The sequence below is a fragment of the Myxocyprinus asiaticus genome, chromosome 17 (genome assembly GCF_019703515.2).
Source record: "Myxocyprinus asiaticus isolate MX2 ecotype Aquarium Trade chromosome 17, UBuf_Myxa_2, whole genome shotgun sequence".
Taxonomy (NCBI): domain Eukaryota; kingdom Metazoa; phylum Chordata; class Actinopteri; order Cypriniformes; family Catostomidae; genus Myxocyprinus; species Myxocyprinus asiaticus.
Window position 1 is genome coordinate 1,360,805 of NC_059360.1, and position 25,134 is coordinate 1,385,938.

The following is a 25,134-nucleotide window of genomic DNA, read 5'->3' on the forward strand; positions in this document are numbered from 1 at the left end:
CAACATAGATGGGAACTCCTTCAATACTGTTTAAAAAGCATCCCAGGGTGATACCTCAAGAAGTTGGTTGAGAAAATGTCAAGAGTACATGTCTGCAAATTCTAGGCAAAGGGTGAGTACTTTGAAGATGCTCAAATATAACACAGTTTTGATTTATTTTGGATTTTGTTTAGTCACAACATAATTCCCATAGTTCCATTTATGTTATTCCATAGTTTTGATGACTTTACTATTATTATAAAATGTGAAAAAAATATCTATATCTATATATATATATATATATATATATATATATATAAAATAAAGAATGAGTGTTTCAAAACTTGAGCGGTAGTGTATATATTTAATTTAATAGATCTGGACAAAAAATGTGTGTCATGTCTATGACTGCGATGCATTTTACGAGGCCTGAATTAGTTTTGGAGTTCTTAGCAAAGAAATCAATTTTATAAGCCTTGTATAGGTTTTTAATCACTATACCTTTTTATTGTATTTAAATTTTTGTTCACCATGAAAATTGCCACAGATATTTTAAATATTGATCACATTTAATGTGTTTGTGATTGAAAAGCATGTACAGGAGTCAGTACATGGCATATATTACATATGTTGGGTTGCACAACACCGTTTTAGATCTTGATTATTCATCCATGAAATATAGAAAGATTATTAATAAAAAAGGGAATTTATAAAGTAGCAGTTCAAAGATCACTGTGACACTGTTGTGTAATAAGAAATAGTCCAATCTTCTGTGCATGTTCATCAGATCAGGTAAGATCAGAGTGTTTTTTTTTTTCAATCATTCTCTGCTCCCACGTTGAAAACACAACCCTCATATCATCCGTGTATATCATGTTGTCTACTTGATGAGTTTTCTGAGACTGAACCGTTTGATCCAACTGAAGGTAGAAAACTAAATATATGGGTCATTCTCACAAAACCTTTTTGCCATTTGTGTACAGAATCCCCTTCACTTAACCCTGTTATCCTGTGACACTTCCCCTTTAAAAATAATACTTTGATCTTTCTGAGTGCTACTGCTGTAATTTACACAAATTACAAGTATATGAATTCCAAACTTACTGTAATGGGTTTGAAAAGATGCAGAACTTTGTGGTTTGGGTTAATAATGACAAATAACTCGTGTTTAGTATTGGTGGGAGTTGTTAAAGAAATAGCCATTGAAAAACCCATATTTATTAAGGACTAATCTGAATATTGAGGTAGAATGTGTGTCTCAATGTCTATGGTGGTTATGGCCCTTTTACTTTAGGCCTAAAGTGGAATCTTGTCAAATGACACGATAAAAAGGGTAACAAAATAGATCATTTCCCTGAAATGTTCTACTACAAACAGCACCATTTTTTAAATCTGTATGCATTGAGTAATAGATTTTTTTTTTTTTTTGCTCAGTGTTTATTTTCAGTTGGAGTGCTTTTCCAAAAAAAAAAAAAAAAAGTGTGAAAGGATTTTTAGTTGTTTTAAGTGATCACCAAAAAAAATACGGTGCTTGTTTCGTTTTACTGTGAATTATAAAACACATGAAATCTTCACACATCACAGTTTTTATTGTAGCAGTCCTTTCAAGATCTGTGAAGAGACCTGGAAAGGGAGAAAGAACACAAAACGAGTATTGACTAGTGTTGCTGTTCGATTGTGTGGAATATAATGACCATATGAGCTTTCGGAAGATATGTGAAGAAAACAATATCACCCGCTCCATTCTGCCTTTAGGTGCATTTCACTTACAGTAAGCTTCTGTTATTTAACAGTCACTTTTAACAGCCTGAGACCACATTGAAAATCTCATTTAAACTGGGAAATAAATGTAAAAGTTTTAGGAATATGAAAATTAAAAACAAAGGCATTTTATGATATAAAATGAATTAGAAATAACTACAATTTATTGTGCATTTTATGTCAATTAAGAATGTCGAGTTGTTTGTACACAAAGTAAAAAATAAATAATGAAAAAATAATTGGAAAAATTATAGCATTTTCACCAGGGGGATCAGATTCTTTGACTCCACTGTTAGTTTATAGTGCATTAACTCAGAGCGATTGTGATTAATAAAGGTACTTTTCATTGTTCGTTCATGTAAACTGTTAATCTTATTGTAAAGTGTCACCATGTCACAATATTTGGCTCAGTTGTTTGAGAATGAAAATGTTAATGGATTTATGTCAGTTTGATTATTTTAAGCGGCTTATGTCTTTTCCTTGAGATGTTCAGACACTTCCTTCCACAAATCAGAGTTGGAGCTAAAGCTGCTCTTTAAGATCTCTCACGTGGTCGGCACTCTGCTCCATTATTGACGTGCAGACGGGCGCGAGGCCCCTGAGGGCGTGTCCCCTCAGGCCCCTCCAAACACACGTTTGTTTTCTCTCTTCCTCTCCGGTCGGGCTAACTTTTATCCGTGTGCTTCAGAAGGCCGCACAGCTGCAGTTGTCTAGGCGGAGTTCTCCCGCCACGAGGGCTCAGGAACGGGCCACAGCGGCGGAACACGAGCCACGCCGATCGATCACACGCGCCAAGGTGTCAGGAGCGCTGCGTGCCACGTGGAGGAAGAGAAAAAATCAAACCCGTCTCTGATTACTTCCACATTACTGCTGTAACAGAACATAAAAGAAAGGGATCGCTTTAAACCTGCTTAATACATAAATGATGACCTCTCGGGTCACTCCCAGGATGCTCACGATCAATACGGCAGCTAATAGAAGTGAGCTGTACCTGTTTGAGAGCAGCCAGTGGGGGTGTAGCTGCAAGACAGCTTCAGTATCTGTCCTTATTAAATAACTGATATAGTAGCGACTACTGCCGCATTTATTTGATTGTTGACGACGTGACATTTACATGTCAGTATCTTACACAAGGGCTCGAAAAAGTCAGTGCTCTTCTATTCTGCTAGAGCTGTTATAGGCATATTTTATTTTAAGAGTAGTAATTTACCCACAAAATGTACTTCTGTCATTATTTACTCACTCTCATGCGGTTCCAAACCTGTGTGCTATGTTTTCTTTCCAACACAAAAGGAGACATTTTAAAGAATGTTCATGTAGCTATTTTCCATACAGCAACAGTTCATGACCACGACTGTCAAGATCCAACATAGACAGAAAACACCACCAAAGTGTCATGACAGTAATTCAAATGACTTGCACACTAAATCCAAGTCTTCTGAAGCTGATAATCGTCCCATCCACTGCAGCTCTCACATCTCATTTGTGCTCGTTTTCATGTCATGGACGTTAGGGGTGGGCAATTTATACTGCATAAATTGATATACCAGTAAAAATGTGTCAACTGGTAGAAATCTTAGTATCTCTTATCAAAGTTATGCAAAATGCCACCACATGTTCAGTAATGTGCATTCCTTTCACTATGTTCTGAGAGAAAAAGTAACTTCAGGAATGATTAAATAATATGCATGCATTTATATCTATGATATAGTCGCTAAAAGGTTACAGTATTTAATGGAAGTCTAAATCCAAAACAAATGCAGGGTTTGTTTCAGCAAACTTATGTTCGACTAAAAGGAGAGAAGCCTCATCTTCTGCTTAGAATGAAAAACAATGCCATGTAGATAAAATTGATTAAATATTATTTGGATTTATTGATGGAGTTGTTTAATTGCACTGGACATGACCGGTCTACCAGAAAGTTGGACATAGTTAAAATAAAAAAGAAACGTTCTTTAATTTTTTTAGTTTTGTTTTTGAATCACTTTCAATAAAAATGTGTATATCGTGTATAGATCATTATCGACCAAAAATGTCAAGAATATTGTTGTTTTATTTTGGGATATACATTTTTACTTGTACTGTATTTTTGCAATAGAAATTTTGCTTCTATTTTAATTTTAAAAATGTTTGCTGATATTTCTGTGATAAAATGTTGCTTATATTCTCAGGATAAAATGTTTTTGCTGATTTTTGTGATATAAATTTTTGTCTGTTTTCACTAAATATATTTTTGCCAATATTTTCAGGGTATACATTTTTGCTTATATTTCCGCAGTATACATTTTTTCATATATTTTCGTGATACATTTTATTATTTTTTTCGGGTTAAAATATTTTGGGATATACATTTTTGCTTATGCTTTTTGTAATATAAAGTTTAGCTTATTTTCGCATTATTTTTTCTTATTTTCGGGATATACATTTTTTGTTTAATTTTTGCAATATAAATTTTTGCTTATACAATATTATTGTGCTATACATTTTTGCTTATACTTTATGTGATATACATTTCTCATATATTACATATATTTTCATGATATAATGTTTTCTTATTTTATGGATATCATTTGTTTCTTTAGCTCATCATTAATTGACATCAAACACCATTGGTTCTCATGTGTCGCAACGCATAGTCATGTGCCAGTTTGAATATGTGGAACGGAGAATGAGATTTCAGAGCTGCAGTGGAGTTATCAAAGAATAACCACTTACATTTTGGTTTGTTCATCACAAAAAGTTTCTGTATGTATGACTTCAGAAGAATATAGTGCATGAATCATATGAACAAGTTTCCCTGATACTACTTTGGTGTCTTTGATTGTACTTTTGTCCTGTTTGACATTTGTGGTTACTATGTACTGTTGTTTGTAAAAGAGCTGCGTGAAGATTCTTCAGCTTACAGGTTTGGGATGACATGAGGGTGAGTAAATAATGACAGTTTTCATGAGTGGTTGAACTATTCCTTTAAACACAAATAGTTGTCTATGTTGAGGCAGTGTGAGTCTGTCATTTGTTTGTCTCATAGGAACGGCTGAGCGAGAGTCTCTGATAATGTCAGATGTGTGTGTGTGTGGTAAACCAGTTTCAGACACGCTAACAGTCCCAAATGCCAGATAAAGCATCTAGCCTAAAGCTCTTGTAATTTGTTTGTATTTTTCTGCCTAATGTAGTTTGCTCAGTCTTGTTTAGTGATTATGGAAAGTGATAGTGCTTATCTTGCTTTGCCAAGGGCTCGAGCATCAAACAGCAGTTCAACATGGTTCCAGTAGTGCCGTTAGACCGGTCCAATGTCTGACCGAAGAGACGAGCTGCTCACATGATGACCTGCAGTTATTTGCATTGAATCAGATTCAGTGTGTTTGTGGAGATGCAGGAGAGATTGATATTGATCCAGAGCTGCTCTGTGTTTCATACAGTCTCTCTCTGGAACAAACACACACGAATCCATCAGGGAAAAACTGAACACATGAGAGGAAGTCAAAGGAAAAAGAGAGTTAGAAAGCATTGACACTCTCTAGATGATCAACATCAGAAGATTAATGATTCAGGCCACAGCAGTGATGAATATAACCAAAGGATCTTTTTTGCCTAGTATGCAAGATTAGGATTTGTGCATACAATAGTCAAAGTCATGGTGCTAGATTGTATATTTCCAGTAAATTGTCATTCATATTTTTTTTGTGCTTTTTTGTTGCTGTTTTTTTTTTTTATACATGTATGAACCTCAAATGTCAAAAGTTTTATTGGTCAAATCAGGGGTGTTCCTAGGTCAAAAATGGTCTTTGATGGTGGCTAAAACACACAGCCATTTACAGAAAGTTGGCTTATTATATTATGACAATTAATTAATATTTAACATTTATTACGTAGTTGCATTTCATGTTTACATTGGATATACATGTTGTTTTTTCATTCAAGCACCTGGAACCTTATGAATTCAACAAAGATTCAATTATGAATTCAAGGTGCTGTGGGACATCATGCTACATTAACTTAAATTAGTGGAACTTAATGTGTTAAATACATTTTAATTACCACCTTATTTTTTTCTTCTGACTGTACCCATGAGTAGAGCACTTTACTGAGTTTTTACTTAATGTTTCTTTTCTGTTCAATAACAGATCATGTTTACCTTTCATCACTGAATGTTCTACATCATCTCAAGGAATATCTGAAGGAAAATATAGACAGTTTATTTCCATATATCAATGTAGATTTTCTTTCTAAATATAAATAAATTATAAAATGTATAGTGTAAGCTTAATCACCTTAAGAAACTTTAACTACAAATGCCTCAGATGTAATCATAATGAAGTCTTACAGATTACCCCAGAGAGATTATTCAATATGAAATGAGAACATTTGTGTGTTATTTAAATTTTAGTAAGGTTGATGTGTAGTTTAAAATGATTTGTACTTGATCTTGAAGCATGGCACAGTGTTTTCTACTCTTTCCATCATTATCAGTGCCGTTTATTACGTTACGGCTGTTGGAGAGGTTTGAATTCCTCCATAGCAAGTTAAAAAATGTAATTCAAAAGGGTCGCAAAAGTTGAACATCAAGTCCAACCTGGTTGACTGGCACGAGCTATCTGATCTCTGGAGCACACATATCGAGGGAAGCCTGGTACGTGACATGAATATCATTCATTTTGTTTGGGTGGCGCTGAAAACTTTTTCTGCAAATATGCAACAACATTTTGACAAAGTGATAATGAAGTAATAATGATAGCTAATGAGCTCATTTACATGGATGCCAGAAAGCAGTTTAAGAAAGTGACGTTCACATTTACATACCTTGAGTTAGTGGCGTACTCCCTCTTTACTAGGTCAGTTAGCAACATAGTTTCCCCGCAACGCTTGTGTAAATAACAAACATGCTGTCTGAGGATGACTGTGCTATTTTTTGGTTCTCTGTTGTTTTGCTTTTATTTCCAGATGTCCCACAGTAGCTGCTATGTTTGTTTCTTTAACGGTCCATCGAGACGTGCCAAGGCATTGTGCTGCAATAGTGAGATTTCCGTCTAACGCCACACTCCGGGATTCCCCCGGTGACTCTTCAACATTTTTTAGAGCGGCACTTATGAGTTTACATGGTCTTATAAGCCGTGTTCTCTGGCAGAAATCTAAGTGTGTTTCACTGCTTTCTCATCCCTTAAGCGATGTTCGCGTGTACATGATGTTTCAGCTGCTTCCTGCAAAAACGTTGGAATAAACAGTTTTCTTAAGTGCATAGAAACGGGGTCCGTGAGTAGCTAGATGCCAGTGCTCACATGCAAACACAAATAGTACACGTCAAAGGAGTCAGTGGTATCAAGACACAATTTATAATGTAGTATTATCGAAGTGCCTTTTAGGTGAGTCAGGTCACTCAGTGGCCATCTTGGAAATGCTTCCGGCCTGCTATTTTCTGTTGATGCAAGTACAAATAGCTATCTGCTTGAACGAGAAAATCTCTCAAACTGTCGTTCAAGATTACGAATTGGCTTTTGTAACCCATTCTTAGAGTCAGTGTACTTAGCGCTGCGCTATACTGCTGTAGTACTGGCATACGGCTTACTTATGTACACACTTTCCCATCATCATTCAAGTAATTACTTTTACTGCAGTTCATTTGACTTAGGTTTTTTTTCTTCTTTAAAAGTTCAGATAGTCACACTACTGTCATCAAGATTTGTGTCAGAAAAAATTAACCTGTGTCACATTTCAGCTTTTAGTTTCCATTCATTTTCATTTGGAAACATTTTCTTGTTATTCCAGATGTTTTGTGTTTGCTTTGTAGGAGAAAATATCGCATTGATTCTTTAGATCCTTGCATCTCTTTTTTTTGGTTACACTTTATTTTAAGGGTCTACAATAATGCACTACTTGAGCATGAATAAGATTGTAATTAAGGATTTACTGAATGAAGTGTAAGTCTATCCTAGCCATAATTTACATTTTTATTAAGCGTCTTATTTTTGTGTAGAAAGTAATGCAATTAATGCTCATTTTCAGAGATCATATATCAAGTTTACTAAACAAAATTAAACCCCTTATTAAGGATCATTTGTATTGGCTTTACAAAGCTGTTACTAATAAATGATTGAAATCTTCTATTAAAGACAAGCTGACCCCCTGTTCTACACTGAAAGTTTAACCGACTTTATTTTTTTTGGGGTGAACTATTCCTTTAAATTCCTGTGCAGTAATCTGGGGTTTAGAGCCCTTCTCAAAGGCTTAAAAATGATGCTCGAGGATTGACTCATGTGGGGTTCAAACCTGCAGCTACATAATGTGTGGTTTCATGGTTCACGTTCTCTTCTGTTTTGGGCTGGTGGAGACTAGCAGTTAGAGATCTATTCTGATATACAAAAGATAGCAGGTTTAATCCAATAGAACAAGACAACCTCTGATTACCTGTAATAAGAGAACTGTTGCGTAAAACTGTCTGAAATTACTGCTATAATTTTATTTTAAGGTCATTTTGCTTTCCACAGATTTTGGTGATTAAATAAACAATGTATATTGATCAATATTTCAAGCTGTAATGTTGTGTGGTTGTAAGTGGTGAATGTAAAGGCTTTTGTTTTGAGGTCTGATTTTCCTCCATTCTCTCATTCTTCAGGAAAAGGAGAACATTGATGCGGTGTCTGTGGGGGCCATTCTGTCTGACTACCAGAGAGTACGAGTTGAAAATGTGTAAGAGCACGTTCTTTCTTTTGTTATAAAGCTATTGTGTAATTTGTTAAGGATATCAAGATATCATAAATACAATCATCATTAACTGGTCCTACTCGGATTAACAAATTATTTCCTCAGAGCTCAGATGACAAACTATGTATAACAGCTTCATCCTTTAATTTTTTGGTCCAGAATAAGCCACAGTGTGCACCAGACATAATGCACCAATTGTCAAAAGTGTACCTGTGCATGTGACCAGAAGTCTTGGCTTGAGCTAGATAGAGCCTAGTTTATAAAGAGCCAGGGTCCAGAGTTAACATTTTGCCAGTCATAAGAATAGATGCTGATTTGAGAATGTTTGCAATATATTTTTACTTACTGTCAAGCTGCATTTTACATTACTTAATTAAAAAATAAAATATATATGTCAAAGCGATTCATCTACTATTTTTTTCCATTTCACCTGCAAATCTCTAGCTAGCCTCATGGTGGATCTGACCGGTAACTCTGACTATAATTTGCTCACAATTTTTACTAGCATTTTGGTGCTTAGTGAGTGTTAATTTTGGACAGCTTCAGTCAGCCAGAGATGTGCATTTAGCCCGAAGATTTCCAGCAGCACAACAAAGCACATTGCAAAAACTAGACTGAAATGACTCTAAAACAAGGAAATACACATTCAGTGGCACCTTAATCTAGGGCTCTATTTTTTTTTTTCAAAATTCTTTTATTTTTTCATAATTTCTGTGTTTCCTATTTAATTTTTTCTGAATCCCATGTTTTAAAGCTTAATTCAATTTATCCTCAAAAGGGTGTCTAATCAGATGTCTTCATAAAACAGTCATCAAATGGCAAGAGAACAATAGATTTTCAACATAACATTCCATATTTTTATGAAATGAAGTGCTTTCATACAGATTCTTACAGCACAAACTTAGTGTTGCACAACAGAGCATGAAAACTTAACTCTTGCTTGTGAGATATTGTGTATGTACAATAACCTACAATTATTATTCATATACAGTACTATTTAATAGGAGCCAAGCCCAAATGGGTTAGCCCCTATTGTATCCTCCATAAGTATTATTATTATTATTATTCTGGCTGGGAGTCTATGGCAGCCCTATGAACCGTACATAGGAAAATTATGAAATTTGGCACACGAATAAGGGTTGTCATGAATAGCCCCCATACCAAATTTAGGGTCTCTAGGACATACTCTGTAACACCACCACCATGTCTGAATTTCACTTTTCTTTTGTGTGTATCATTTTGTATCTGATTACTCTCCTCCTGATGACTCCAATGGACCCCTTACATTAAAACTCAGTCCCATTACAGTGGCCACCATCTTGGATTATGACGTTTACAGTTTAAACTTTTCACATCCTTCAAACTTGATCTGATTTTTCCAAACAATGGCTCAAAATAATCTCCAGACCGAGCCGCACAGAACTGACCAGAAATCATTTTAATTTGTGCTACCGTTCAGAAATTATGCCAACGCGAAATTGTGTCTCGCCAACGCTTTGTCCTATTGAAACTAAATTTGGTATGCTTCATCAGGACCATGATGTGAGGTAACATGCACAGTTTGGTGACAGCGCCACCTATGGGTCAAGAAATTTCTATTTTTGCCTGTAACATTTGAACCGTTTATCCTAAAATGTGTTTGGTGTCTTTTGGATTCCTTGGGTCATGAGGATTTCATCAATATCAATTTTTCTAACATCAGCCATATAACCTTTCCACCATTTTGAATTTTATGAAAAAGTAATGTATATTTTAAACATTTTGTCTGATTTGAATGAAAATTGGCAGGGGTCTTCGACATCATGTCCTGAGGGTACCTAAGCAGTTTGGAGACAGCGCCACATAGTGGTCAAAATGCTTAGTCAATTTAAACAAAACTTTTGTTAAACATTGCTTCCTTAGTCTAAGTCTTCTGAAATTGGCAGAGATACATTTCACATCTATTTATTATCTATATATTTAAAACCTGCTGCTCTCAGCTTGGAGTGTCTCCTTGGCACTTTTGAGCTGTGTCAACTGAATGGCCCAGTGATTAAAGCATTGGAATACAAAAGGTTGTGAGTTTGAGTCCAGAAAAGAGCAGTTTTAAAATTTGTACCTCTGTTGACCTCTGAGTCTTCATATTGTGCTTACTACCATGTAGACTGTACTTTATTGCGTAATTCCTGCTTCAATAAAAAAAAACTAATTTACTATTATAGTAACTATTTTCTCAGAAATTGTAATATACTCTCAACCAAGAATGTCTCTGACATCATTAAGACTTGTCAGTTGTTTGGTGCAGTGGTTAGAGCTCTGGGCTTCAGTTCAAAGGACGTGGTGAACCCCGGTTTGTTTTGTTTTGTAAGTGTTGGTTGTTTTTCACTTTCAAGTTTCAGCTCAGTCCGTCAGTCTCGCCTGCAGCGGACTTGAGCCGTGTCTTTAGCAGTGTCAGTCAGGTATTGTCCTGTGACTGATCTCGCGTGCTTAATACTGTAACCTCATCTGTATACCTGACAGACCGTGTTGCCGCGGGACACAGCCATCTTGTGCTAATCACTCGACCTCTGATGCTGACATTGAGCGGCCACTCACGCATGTCACATGATCCCTGCAGTGATGTTCTGCCAGGCCACAAAGTGAGCGCTAATCGTCTTTGAAGTGTCAGAGTGCTGCCCTCTTTACACGGACACTCCATCCATCTCCTTTTCCACGCCTGTTTAGCTCGCTTTGTATGTCTTTAAATATCTAATTTCTCCACTTTACGCTGTCTCTCCAGGTGTGCAAGGCTACAGCTCCAGTCGCTGGCGTACCTGTGGCGCCGTGATCAGGCCGTGCTGCTCAGAGAGATGATATCGAGTGACCTTCACGCCCTCCTCATCAAAGTGGCGGCGTTCGGTGGGTAACAAGGCTTAAGACCTTTCTAGAAGTTTGCTTAAGTGATCTGAGTGATTGCTAGGCAGTTTCTACAAACATAATCTCATGACAATAATTTTAGAAGATGATGAAATCATAACATATAGTGCAGCCTTGCTCCTATGAATTGGTACGACTTTTTTTCACATAGATCAACAAATCAACAAACAGAATTTTAAATCGATGTAATACACACATCAAATTGTGATAATCAATCCTATCCAACACTTCATTTTAAGAAAGAACAAATTTTAGATATTCCATATTTATTTATGCAATAATTTTTGAAGGAAAAATCATAAGAACGCTCATTACAAACCCAATTTTTCTCTTTCTTCCATGCTACTCCTCAGTGATTTTCCTAAAAGAATGGTTAGGTTTAGGTCAAGGTTAAGGCTTTAAAAAAAAAAAAAAACAAACAAAAAAAAAACATAATAACACTGTTTGTTTATTTTACTGTATGGGAGTTAAAGTGGTACGTTTTTGTATGGGCCAACTTGAACAATTTCTTACAATCTCACCATCTTTTCCACTATTCTTATTAAGACTTCACATGAGATCTGGTTGGTTTCTAGGGTATCCTGTATGGTGCTTGGGAATTGCTAGGTGTTTTCAACAGGACTAACCACTGGGTGGTGCCATGATGATTCTAATTGCTGTTTTCTATTTCCAGTCTTCATAAGAAACTATCAATGAGCATTCCAGGTCTTAGTTGAAGTTTCAATCCACCTTTTTCCTGTCTTCTCCATGGGCAGCATCATTGCGGCGAGAGACTTCCGCTCGGATGCTCCACACTTCCGCTTAGTTGTCGTTATCAGCTAGACTAATATTACTGGTGATGGCGAGAAGCTAAGGGTCTGGATAATTCTGCACTGTTAATAGAGCCCGACCGATATGGGATTTTTGAGACCGATACCGATTTTAGAGGGAGAAAAGCCACCGATTACCGATATGTGACCGGTATAGTTAATCTGAGGGAATAAACAGACCTTTTCTATGTGGATTGTGCACCGATTTTGCACCGATATGACTATGCAAAGGTACTCAGAAGGCTGCTTTCTTAAATATTTTTTATCAAAGAATATTTGACATTATTATTATTATACATTCTCAACAAATATTAGAAATGAACACTGAGAAAATAAAGAATAAATAAAAATACAACAAATAGCTAAATAAACATCAGTACTGTTTAGGATCAGTCAAATGCTGACCAATAAAATAAATATCTAAATAAACATCAGTAGTACTATTTAGTATCAGTCAAATGCTGACCATTAAAATAAAGAATAAATAAAAATACAATAAATAGCTAAATAAACATCAGTACTGTTTAATATCAGTCAAATGCTGACCATTAAAATAAAGAATAAATAAAAATACAATAAATAGCTAAATAAACATCAGTACTGTTTAATATCAGTCAAATGCTGACCATTAAAATAAAGAATAAATAAAAATACAATAAATAGCTAAATAAACATCAGTACTGTTTAGTATCAGTCAAATGCTGACTATTTTAATACTGCCAGTCAATTAGGGGCAGGTTGTAAAACAAGAAGCATTTACACCTGCCAAGTCAAGAGACAACAGCGGCAGCGGTGTTACACCGTATTCTGCTATACAAGTTCAGGGGAAACTTTCAATGGTGGAAAACCAGACTTTTAAATATTACATTTTATAAATGCAACTACCGGAATTGTTCGGTTGAAGGGGGTACCAAACTGTTAATCGTGAACAAAACAGTTTGGTGAATACATTTTTACACATTAGCTTCCATTCAGCTGACAACAATGAAAGTAGCTATGTGATTAGCTAGTTAGCTATAAGCTCATAAAGTCACGGAGAGTAAAAGATGGACTTTATTTACTTTCCAGCATTGCATCTCACCAACTAGATAACAACGTAGCATGAAATCAACACTCAACAGACACAATCCACCACCGCACCGTTGTCTGTTGAGCTGCAGAAAAGATGCTCTGATGTTTACCTTTCAGTCTGCTACATTACTGACTGCACTGACAAACTATAGCTGGCTAACAGCAAACAGATGTGATAAACATGAGTGACATGGTTGTCAGGGACAGGGTGAATGTTATATTAGTTATTTTGAAAAGGGAAAATGATGGGGTCATTGTTTGTTTATTAACTTTCCAGTATGTATTTCACAAACTAGTTAACTTACCGAGACACCGCTTAACTCTGCACCACTTAACTCTGCACCACTTAACTCTGCACCACTTAACTCTGCACCACTTAACACCGCACCGCTTAACTCCACACCACTTAACACCACACCACTTAACTCTGCACCGCTTAACACCGCACCGCTTAACTCCACACCACTTAACACCGCACCGCTTAACTCCGCCCTGTCTGCAAAACCGTCAGCTCAGTTCTGTAAACAATGGAGTCAGAGCGCGCTCTGCTGGACAAACTACGCTATGACACCAATTCTAAATCACCCCAAGCATTGTATTCTGCATTATATGTGCGCATATAGAAAAACATACCGATAAATCGGTCGGGCACTGTCTGTTATTGGGTGTTATAACAACCTAATAGAGCAATCGCACCAGAGTTCGTTTTAATCGAACCAAACCTGCCAAGTGTGAACACACCCTAAGACACAACCGCCAAAGACCTCTGGGGGGGTCGTACACGCCGAAAGTGTCTGTCTTTTTCCATGTAAGCATGCGCTAGTCGCGCGTCTTGTCTAGCTGTTTTTTTACCGTCTTGTGCAGTAACTGCATTTTTTAAATGCTGTGTAAATTTAAAAGGAAATTAAATATTTAAAATGCATCTTGAGACACCCTCATTCTGTTTTATTCTTTTCACAGCATCTGTTTTAGCCCAAGAATGCAAGTCATCATCAGTGCTTGGCAAACATCCACAATTTTAGCATTTGTAGGTGCAGTTTTTTTTAATTAGATGAATATTGAAATTTTTAATTTGACAGCATAATAGGAGATTTTTTTTTTATTATTGTCTGCTACATAAGTCATTGCACACTGAGTCAGAACGGGCTGAAGGTCCTTGCCAAGATTGCTCAATAATGCTAGAAATGTCTAGGAGGAATTACCTTCAGAAATATTTTGACACAACCCATGTGTGTACGATAACAGTATGTTGATAAGTGTTGGATGCGTTGTAAATTGTCAGATTAAAACGCATTTAATCCTGTAAATGGCTGCAGGGGTTGGTGGTGGGTGTCGCCTACTCTCAGATTCCCACTAAAAGTTCTGTTCAGTTTTTTTTTTTTGTCTCCTCTGTGATAGTGACTGTATAAAAGTTGTAGCTCAAAACAATAAGGACCTTCTGCAAACAAACGCTCATTTATCATTTCCTCTGTCAAGCTACAGTGAGGGGCATTACCTGCATGGTGTCTGGTGCAGTTAATTTTTAAAAATCTCATTAGCTTTTGTATCAGCCTGTCATTTTAGGCTGTGGATCGAGGGATTGGTGATCATTTTTGCACGCACTTCACTTCCACTTCTAGTCAGTTTTGCTTTAAAACTTTAATTTATTGAAACTAGAAAAACTTAAGCCAAATATATTTGTAAATTTAAATTACACTTTAAATTACATAAGGAAACAAAAAAGTAGTTAAAATAATTAAGTGGTCTAAAAATAATAAATAATATCCAAACATTTACTGTCTCTGACTTCCTCTCCTGGACCCTTTTGCCATGACTTAAATATCAGTCTATGATAATAACAGGTGGAAAATTACCAATACAAATTAAGATCATAAATACAATTATAAATGTAAATAGAATAGTAATACAAAGTATAGCTGCAAGCAGCAATGATCGGGGCCAAGCCCTAAAGCCATTCATCAAGAACAATACAAGAGCCCCGGCACAACAGAGTCACATCATTTATACCAGCTGAGGTGGGTCTCGAACCGGGGTTCACCCAGTCCTAATGAACTGAAGCCCAGAGCTCTAACTACTGTGCCACACAATCGACAAATCTGACTGAGGTCAAAGAGTGGCACAAGAGTTTACAACAATTTCTGATAAAACAGTTACAGCTTATATTTTTTAATGAAGCATGAAATATGCAATAAAGTACAGTCTACATGGTAGTAAGCACAATATGAAGACTCAGAGGTCAACAGAGGTACAAATTTTAAAACTGCTCTTTTCTGGACTCAAACTCACAACCTTTTGTATTCCAATGCTTTAATCACTGGGCCATTCAGTTGACACAGCTCAAAAGTGCCAAGGAGACACTCCAAGCTGAGAGCAGCAGGTTTTAAATATATAGATAATAAATAGATGTGAAATGTATCTCTGCCAATTTCAGAAGACTTAGACTAAGGAAGCAATGTTTAACAAAAGTTTTGTTTAAATTGACTAAGCATTTTGACCACTATGTGGCGCTGTCTCCAAACTGCTTAGGTACCCTCAGGACATGATGTCGAAGACCCCTGCCAATTTTCATTCAAATCAGACAAAATGTTTAAAATATACATTACTTTTTCATAAAATTCAAAATGGTTGAGAGGTTATATGGCTGATGTTAGAAAAATTGATATTGTTGAAATCATCATGATCCAAGACACCAATCTCATAATTTTTGGATAAACAGTTCAAAAGTTACGGGTAGAAATAGCCAATTTTGAGATTTCTTGACCCATAGGTGGCGTTATCACCAAACTGTGCAAGTTACCTCGGATCATGGTCCTGATGAAGCATACCAAATTTAGTTTCAATAGGACAAAGCGTTGCGAGACACAGCCTCACGTCCATTTTCACGTCGACCTTGTTAACTTCGCGTTGCCATAATTTCTGAACGGTAGCACAAATTAAAATTATTTCTTGGCAGTTCTGTGCGGGTCGGTTTGTCTTTTGGACAAATCGTACAAAGTTTGAATGACGTGATAAACTGCAAACATCATAATCCACTGTAATGGGCGGAGTTTTAATGTAAGGGGTCCATTGGATCAGGAGGAGAGGAATCAGACAAAAACTAATTGAAGTAAAATTTTTAACTGGTGGTGGTGCTATAGAGTATGACCTAGAGACCACAAATTTGGTATAGGGGCTATTCATGCCACCCCTATCGGTGTGCCAAATCACAGTCATTTTTGTTAATCTGCACTCTTCAGCATGTGTTTATAAGATGATAATTCTGTGTGTGAATATAAGCGATAAATCTTCACATGAGCTGCAGAAGACAGAATCGCACTCAAGACAATCTCTTGTTTGTTTGAACTGGCGTTCACGGCCACAGCTTACAATCTTTACCTCCAAACCTGCTCTTGATAAATCATCGTCTGAAAGCAAATTCCCCACATTTGTGTTGAAGTGTAATTCCTGTCGCACACTGAGGTGTGTGAGATGTTATCAGTTTGGCTTTTCACCCAGCCTCAGGCAGAGGTAATGAGACATTAGAGGATGAGATGAAGTTGTGTGTCCGCAGGGCCGTCAGCAGCGCTGCAGTAATTGCAGCTTTCATGGGTTGCACGGGTCACAATGTTGGGTGAGCTGCGAGTGTGTATCGGGTGACTGAGGTGTTGTGTAAGCGGCAATTTACATACATACACCACATCAGGGGTCACCACAAGTGAAATTACATATTGCAAACTACAAACATGATATTTTTCCACAAATGTCTTGGGATTTATGTATTTGATCTGAAATTACTTGAACCAAACAGTCAGTGTATGCATGCACAATCTTACAGAAATTTTGCTTAATAAGCCAACAACATGTTGTCATGTTAACTCCTTAAACAGCATTCCTTTATAAATAGCGTAAAATCTTAAACCAATCAATACAGTTTCTGATTTCGCATTGCATGTGAACACCTTAACTGGCATTCTTACCAGCTTATCCAGTGTGCGCAAGTGTTGTGTGCATGACTGTTTACGTTTTGACATCAAAAGCAGAGAATAATCCAATGAAACATGGTTTTCTTGTGTTGTCTGGTTTTTGGTACTTTACAGTTCAGTTAACCCAGACATATATACGAAATAACATTCCTCAAGTGACGAAACATTTTGAGAGAGTCTCAATACTTGATATGTTATATATTCATTAAGTCTATGGCCTATGTTCCACATAAATAAAACCATGTTGTGTTCCTTTGTATTCTGTGTATTTTATATAACTTTTATTATATTATCTTGACTTGTAATGTATTGTATGTTACAAGTTTAAAACATTGCTTTTGTAACTTTATTTGAAGCAGGCCAAGACCACTTATGGTGGTATCACTTCATAAAGCTTCAAGACTGTTTAAATTATGCTGCTTTTGCGTGACAGCTCTTATTGAATACCTAATATACAGTGTATATATTACGTTACAACATCTGCAGATACAGTTTGGATGTTGATTGTGTTATGCAGTATTCTCTTCAAGGGATAACTATGATTATGTTAAGTATTATGTATTATAACTGAAGCTACAATTAAAGTTGGAACATACTGTATTATAAGGTGTATTATGAGAGACTATAAATGCATTTATAATGATGACCTTCATAGAAAGTGTTACCAAAATGATCAATGCAAGTTTTCACAATGAAATGAACAAAAGAAATGATATATAATCAAAAGATGTATTTAACAAAAATACCAAACAGAGACATGAATATTTCAAAAGTAGATGATGCAAACGAAACATACAATTTGAACTGATTCGTGTAATTGAATTGAACTTGCCAAGTGAACTGCAGTATTACTAGTGAAGTTTAAATCAGAGATGCTATTACAACATCTCTGGAAGAAAGGATCATAAAACTAGTGTAATGACATACTGTTAAGATATGCAATGGCCAGATATAACGCATATTAAAATCATCACAATATTCACAGTGCTGCTGATTGTGGGAGACACTTGAGGATGTTTTAAGGTGGAAATCTGTTGTCCTGTGACAGCCAGCCACACAATAAACGCTCAAGTTTGTGCCAGCGAGTTCTTCGCTGTAATCATGCCAAAACCCAATGAGAACTTCACACGTGATCACTCGCCACCTCTGTACAGCTTTGCAGAATTAATTGGCTGGTAAATCCAGCAGCATCAGATATTCGTGTAATTAGTTAATTGCTTGATTTGTGTGGGTGACAGTGTTGTTTCCAGGAGTAAATTGGATGACAGTTCCAGTACAAATTTGGAATGTGTGAAGTTTAAAGGTCTATTTGCGCGTTCCCTTTTATTACCTGCTTTATAAATGTATTTTCTGCTATTATATTCACTTTTTCAGCTTCTTTTTTTTACACTTTATTTGTTGGCCTTTTATTCTCATTAAGTAACTCTACATGACCATTTCTCAACATATTTGTATTTCATTCTATTTTGGGGATTTTTGTTCAGAGAGTGATGGGAAATAACGGGGCAAATCAGGACACAATTCACATCAGATTCAAACCTGTGTGTCCCTCATGAGCACTTCAGCTCAACATGTTTGAAGCACGTGCACTAAGACTTCTGAAAGTAATGTCGTGTGAAATCAGTGTGTGGATTTGGATATCAGTTCACTTTGGCAACCCTCTACGGACACGTTGGAGAATTAATCGCCATTGGCTAGTACATTTTTGTTTTTACTCGCCAGACTTTTGACAACATGTAAGTGTAATGCAATGAAAAACTAAAAAAGATATTAAGAGGCATCATCATATAATATACATATATATGATTTCACCCAATATAGTATGCAAGATTATACATTTTCTTTTCATATTTCGCTTTTGATCCTTTTAATCACATTTTAGCTTTTGTACAAATGTGCAAATTTCACATTCTGTGAATTTTTATGATGTCATAAAAATTGCATTTTCAATAATGATAAAATCTGTTGTCACTATTTGAAGTTTCATACAGTTTTAACAAAATATTCACAATTAAATATAATTAATAATTATATTATAAAAATATTAATTTAAGTGCTACTATATCAAAACTACTATGCAAAAAAAAAAAAAAAAAACCTTTGTTAAAGATTTGTATTTGTAAAATTCATATTTACAGTGTTTTTTAGTAGTTCAAATATTTCACAATGACTGTGCCTTTTAAATATTTATGTATTTACACATTTATTACGCTTCATTACGTATTTTGTAACATGTTTGTTTATATGTGCGATACTGTCTCTTTAAGAGAATGGCAGCTCCGCCAGCAAGTATTTACGGTTGAGTGAGCACAGCGCACATTAATGAGCGAGAAGTTGCACGGTGGTTTTTCCCTCATCCGTGCAATGTATGATTAGAAATAATGTTTCTTTTGATCTTTTTGGTCACCAACTGACTGTAAATAACAGAAAGGATTTTAAAACAGACATGAAATGAAATTGGAGTGTGCGAGTCTCGTCTTTGGATACAAAATACACGGTATGAATCAAAAGGAAACTTTTACTTTTTTCATTTTAGGTCTTTAAAAATTCATGTGTTGAACAGATCCAATCCATGATAAATGTTGTTTGTTGTTAGAACAATAAATTAGCTTTTGCACCTACATTTTTAAAAACATAATTCCTAAGCAAAACAATAAATCTATGTAAAAATAAGGTGAGCGAGTTGTATCGGTATCGGACAACAGTTTTTTGTTAAAATCAGCAGCGATGTCTGCAAGAAGTGTTCATATCGGTGAATCGCTAATAGTATCTGCTAAATGAATAATTGTAAGTGACTTTGGCCAGATAAGTATGAGTAGTAATTATTATTTGACTGATGTCATTTTCAAGCAACCATTGGCCAAACAGACAAGAATCAATCGACACAGTAATGTCAAAATGTTCAAATATCTGCAGATTTATCGTCATGGACAATATATTGATGCTCAAACGGACTGGAGTAAAAGCAATTTAACACCATCACTCTCTATACAGATTAAGACAAAACCAAAACCTGTTTATTTCATCATCAATGACCACATAAACATCAGCAGTTCTACATAAAAATCATAAATGTCAGTCATGCATTAATCTTTGTAGCGTTTTGTTTCTGTGATTCATATTTTTATTACTGGTTTTATGTTTTCAATATTCAGGTTATTAGACTGCCACTTTTAACCGGTTAACGATAAACATCAGATGAGTTTATAATTGCAGCTTTATTCAATTTATTGGATAAAAAGATTAAATCTGTGATGTGTCTGTAGAATTGTATTCACAGTACGGCTATTATTCCACACAGCTGTTGAATTCCAGATAAGAGCGCCAACAAATTTAAGATCACACGTAATCTCATCATCTCATGTCTCTTCTTGCGCTCTACGATTCAATACCCAAACCTCTCTCGCTCAGAGATCAGGTGATATCAGGCTGGTATTGTTTCCATGAAGGTCTTTTCGAGTATTGTTCAAAGGATGAGCGAGTTCACCTTCCAGCACGACATTCTTATTTCATCCTTTTAAAAGCCCAAATGTTTCCTGACATGAATGCAATTTTCCCGCCGTTGCTCTCTGAAGGCAGGATTAAAGACGAGCTGTCAGTCTGCGCTCCGAGGATCCGGAAAACCTTTACGAGTCTGATACTCTCAGCGTCTCTCGCTGCTATCTGGAATGATTGCAGATTTAGTTCAAATTAAAAACACAGTCAGGTCATGAGCGCTTTTACTTGAAGAGAGTTTAATGATGTTGTTTGTGATACTGGAGTCAGTCGTTGATAAGAGCGGAATGAAACCGCATTGATTTGCTCAAAACTTTCACTGAAGACAATGAGATCTGGTATGTTTGGAAGGTCACTTTACACTCACTTTTTTCAGATGTAACTTTCTGCAGAGTTTGTTCCAACTCTTGTCAAACACACCTGAACCAGCTCATCAAAAGGGTTTACTAGTATTAAGGTGTGTTTGGGTGTTCACACTTGAATCATAATTAAAACAACCAAACTCAGATGCTTTTAAGTGGACCAATATTGTCTCTATTGAACTAGAATAAGCGGCTTATCTCCACTGTGTCATTGTGTGAGATCATTACATTTGTACAGTAAATTGGTGAAGTACAAAACTATTTGGAAGTGCACAAATGTGTAAATAAAGTAAACCTTCCATGCTTTGTGTCCACAGTTAATTTTACAATCACTGTTGGTGAAGCTACTTTAAAACTGTACTCCTACCTTAAAGTAGTTAAAGTACAGTCAAGATACTCTTTTAAAAGAAGTTAACTACAATGCATCTATTTAAAGAAAATGTTTTTAGACAAAAATCACATATTATGTAATTCTGACATCAGAATCTGATAGCAGAATTCAATAAGATCATCTGATAATTATATATTTAATTAGGATGACATTCCCTTATGGAAATTAACCATGGTTTTACTACTGTAACTATAGTTTAAGCATGATATTTGTAGTATAACCATAGTAACCACAACATTAACCACGGTTACTACAGTCATGGTTACTACAGTATAACTACAGTAAAACCATGGTTAATTTTTTTTTTAAGGGTTAAACAGACAGCATGACAACATTAAACTGAATGATAGTATATATTCAGTATACATGAATAAAACTAGAAAACACCCTATTTGATGTAACTGAATCGAAATATAGTGATAAGCAGCAGAAACACTAAATATTTAAGGTAAAGTCCCTTTAAGGTTGTGCAGGCGCAGGTGAATCAGTGAATCATTTACATTGACAATCCGAGTTCCCAATTGTTTATTTTAACCAGTTCATTTACATGAACCGATTCACTTAAGTGATTGATTTTTCCCAGCGTTACATGAGAGAGAGGACGTACAGGTGAGTGTGTTTGATTACTCGCTCGATTCCAATACTGCGTTCACTATATAATGTGACAAATGAAGCGTTTTGTGAAAATACCTGAACTACTGTCATGCTACACGCATGAAACATGTACTTAAGTGTAGTTAAACACTGTTTAAAATCAAACTGAACCCACACTGGCCTGAAATAGTGTTCACAGTTGAGGCAGCAGCACATAATGACAGAAACACTTTAAATCTCTGACTGTATTGTAAGAACTTTTGACCTAAAGAGAATCTGCTCTAATTTGAAGCTTGTGAAATCTAACGCAAAACTATAAAATCCATTTCTGCCCAGTTTACTGGCTTGGAAGTTCATTGGATTAAATTTCTACTTTATAGGATAATAATGAGTTAAAGTCTTTTTCCAGTTGTATCACTCCTCTGGGCTTCAGCAGGACTGTGCTTGTGTTAAAGGGCAGTGTGAATGAACGAACAAAAGATGAATGAGCCTCAAGTGTTTTATTTGTGTTTAATGTGCCATAAGGGGGTGATGTCATTAGCTTTAGGTCAGGCAGTAAAACAGGTGCAGACGAAACGCCGTGCAGCTCATGTAAATGTCGAGGCTGCAGATATGCAAATGACTGTGGCTAATCTTGACCGTCTACATTTCAAATCTGCTTTTACATACTCATACTTTTAAGATAAAATATATGCAAAATTTCATACATGATGCCCCAGGTCTCCCGTATGCACTTTATTTCAGAAGTTCAGTATTTTTGCCGTTAGATTTGTTGGTATAACTAAAGACACATGACAGAGACTATGTCTAATTCTGCTCCCTTCTTCAGTAGTGAGTACACTGCCCAGGGAGTCGGCCATCAGAAATTCCCAAAATGCAACATTAAAAAATATGTTCACTTACTGGAAAGGTCAAGTCATTTTTATTTGTGTAGCACTTTTCACAACACACATGGTTTCAAAGCAGCTTTACAGAAAATCATGCATTAACAGAAAATGAAACTGTAAAATCTATTAAGTCTTAGAGTCATCATTGTTTAGTTTGATAAAATATGATTGTGAGTTGTTTAAAAATAAATAATAAAATAATAATTGTATTTAGACCCCCAGTGAGCAAGCTGAAGGTGACTGTGGCAAGGAACACAAAACTTCATAAGATGTTGGTTAATGGAGAAAAATAACCTTGGGAGAAACCAGACTCACTGTGGGGGCCAGTTCCCCTCTGAATAACATCATGAATATAATGCCAATATTACTTATGTACACTGCTTGCCCAATTATTAGACACATTGTATTCCTCAGGATTAATTTTATTGTTGAACAAACACAATGCTCTCAGTCAATCCAAAATGTTATTGAACCTCAAACCTGAATGTTTAACAAAGGAAAAGTGAGTTTTGTCTTTCTCTGGGGGATATATAAGTGTGCACAATTATTAGGCAACTAAATTACAAAAATAATTTCTCCCAACTCAATTGTTTATTCTACATTTTTAGAGTAGGTGCAACAAATAAAAACACAAAATGACAATTAAATAACATTTTTGGCTTTTCAAAAATATTCAGTGACCAGTATAGCCACCCTTCTTTTCAATAACTGCCATGAGCCTTCCATCCATGGAGTCTGTCAGTTTCTTGATCTGTTCACCATGAACTTTCACTGAAGCAGCAACCACAACCTCCCAAATGCTGTTCAGAGAGGTGTATTGTCTTCCTTCACTGTAAATCTCATGTTTGAGAAGATCCCACAAGTTCTCAGGAGGACTTAAGTCAGGTGAGGAAGGGGCCAAGTCATTATTTGGGCATCTTTGAGGCCCTTGCTGACTAGCCGAGCAGTGGAGTACTTGGATGCATGTGATGGAGCATTGTCCTGCATAAAGATCATGGCCTTCTTGAATGCTGAGGACTTCTTCCTGTACCACTGCTTGAAGAAAGTACTTTCCAGAAACTGGCAGTAGGTTTGAGAGTTGAGTTTCAGTCCATCTTCAACTCGAAAAGGTCCAACTACCTCATCCTTAATGATAGCAGCCCATACCAGTACCCCTCCTCCACCTTGCTGGCACCTGACTCGAAGTGGTGCCCTGTGTCCATTAGTGATCCAGCCACAGGCCCATCCATCTGGTCCAACTAGAGTCACTCTTATTTCATCTGTCTTCATGTATTTCTTTGCCCAATCTTGATGCTTCAGCTTGTGAATATATTCAGTGGTGGTTGAGTTTCAGCCTTCTTGACCTTGGCCATGTCTCTGAGCACTTGACACCTTGTACTTCTGGACACTTCAGGTAGGTTGCAGTTCTGGAATATGGTAGCATTGGAGGATAATGGGTTCCTGGTAGCTTCACGTTTAATTCTTCTTAAGTCTTTTGCAGTTAATTTGTGCCTTTTCTTCTCCATGTGTTTTTTGCACCCCAGTTGACTATTAGCAACAAAGCGTTTGATTGTCCGGTGGTCACGCCTCAATAGTTGAGCTATTTCAAGAGTGTTGCATCCGTCTGAAAGGCATTTTTACAATATTTGACTTTTCAGTGTCAGTTAAATCTCTTTTTTTGGCCCATTTTACCTGAGGTAATGAAGCTGCCTAATATTTATGCACACCTTGATATAAGGTGTTAGTCACTTTCACCACACCCTCCCTCATTACACAAATACATACCACCTGAAAATGATTGAATCCAATAAGCATTCAAGTTTATATGGTTTGGAGTTGGAAAATGTGCATAGAAATAATAATATCAGAATACACTCACTTCCCTAATAATTGGGCACACAGTGTATAGTGCAAATCATGGTTTAAAATGATTAAACTAAGTAAGTGTTTAGGGTCAGTGTTTAAACAAAGATTTTGTATGAACTGTAGATTAATGACTAATGTCTTTGAAGTTCATCCTGGATTAACTGCAGAAGTTCACATAGATGCATTTTCCATTGTTAGTTGGCTGATGAAGGCTTTTGTTGGCAGTTAAATGATAGTCTGTATATTCCAGTTCAAGAGTGTAGTCCATCATTAAACCAAGGTGATGCAGGCCGAGATCAGTTAGGTGCATCACAGTTCAACCGGCAGGTAATTTCGGTGAGGTCTATCCTAAGTCCAAGGTTCAGGCAGTAGAATATGAAGCAT

At 36.1% G+C, this 25,134-nt stretch overlaps 1 protein-coding gene across 3 annotated transcripts in view; it reads left to right on the forward strand.

The window, feature by feature from the left end:
• dph6 (diphthamine biosynthesis 6) overlaps window positions 1-25,134 on the forward strand; it is a 108,295-nt gene that overhangs the window by 5,947 nt on the left and 77,214 nt on the right. For all 3 annotated transcript variants that reach the window (XM_051723208.1, XM_051723209.1, XM_051723210.1), the window contains exons 4-5: window positions 8,351-8,424; window positions 11,198-11,316. In XM_051723208.1, coding sequence (XP_051579168.1) covers window positions 8,351-8,424; window positions 11,198-11,316 — 193 coding nt within the window. The remainder of the gene's footprint in view (window positions 1-8,350; window positions 8,425-11,197; window positions 11,317-25,134) is intronic.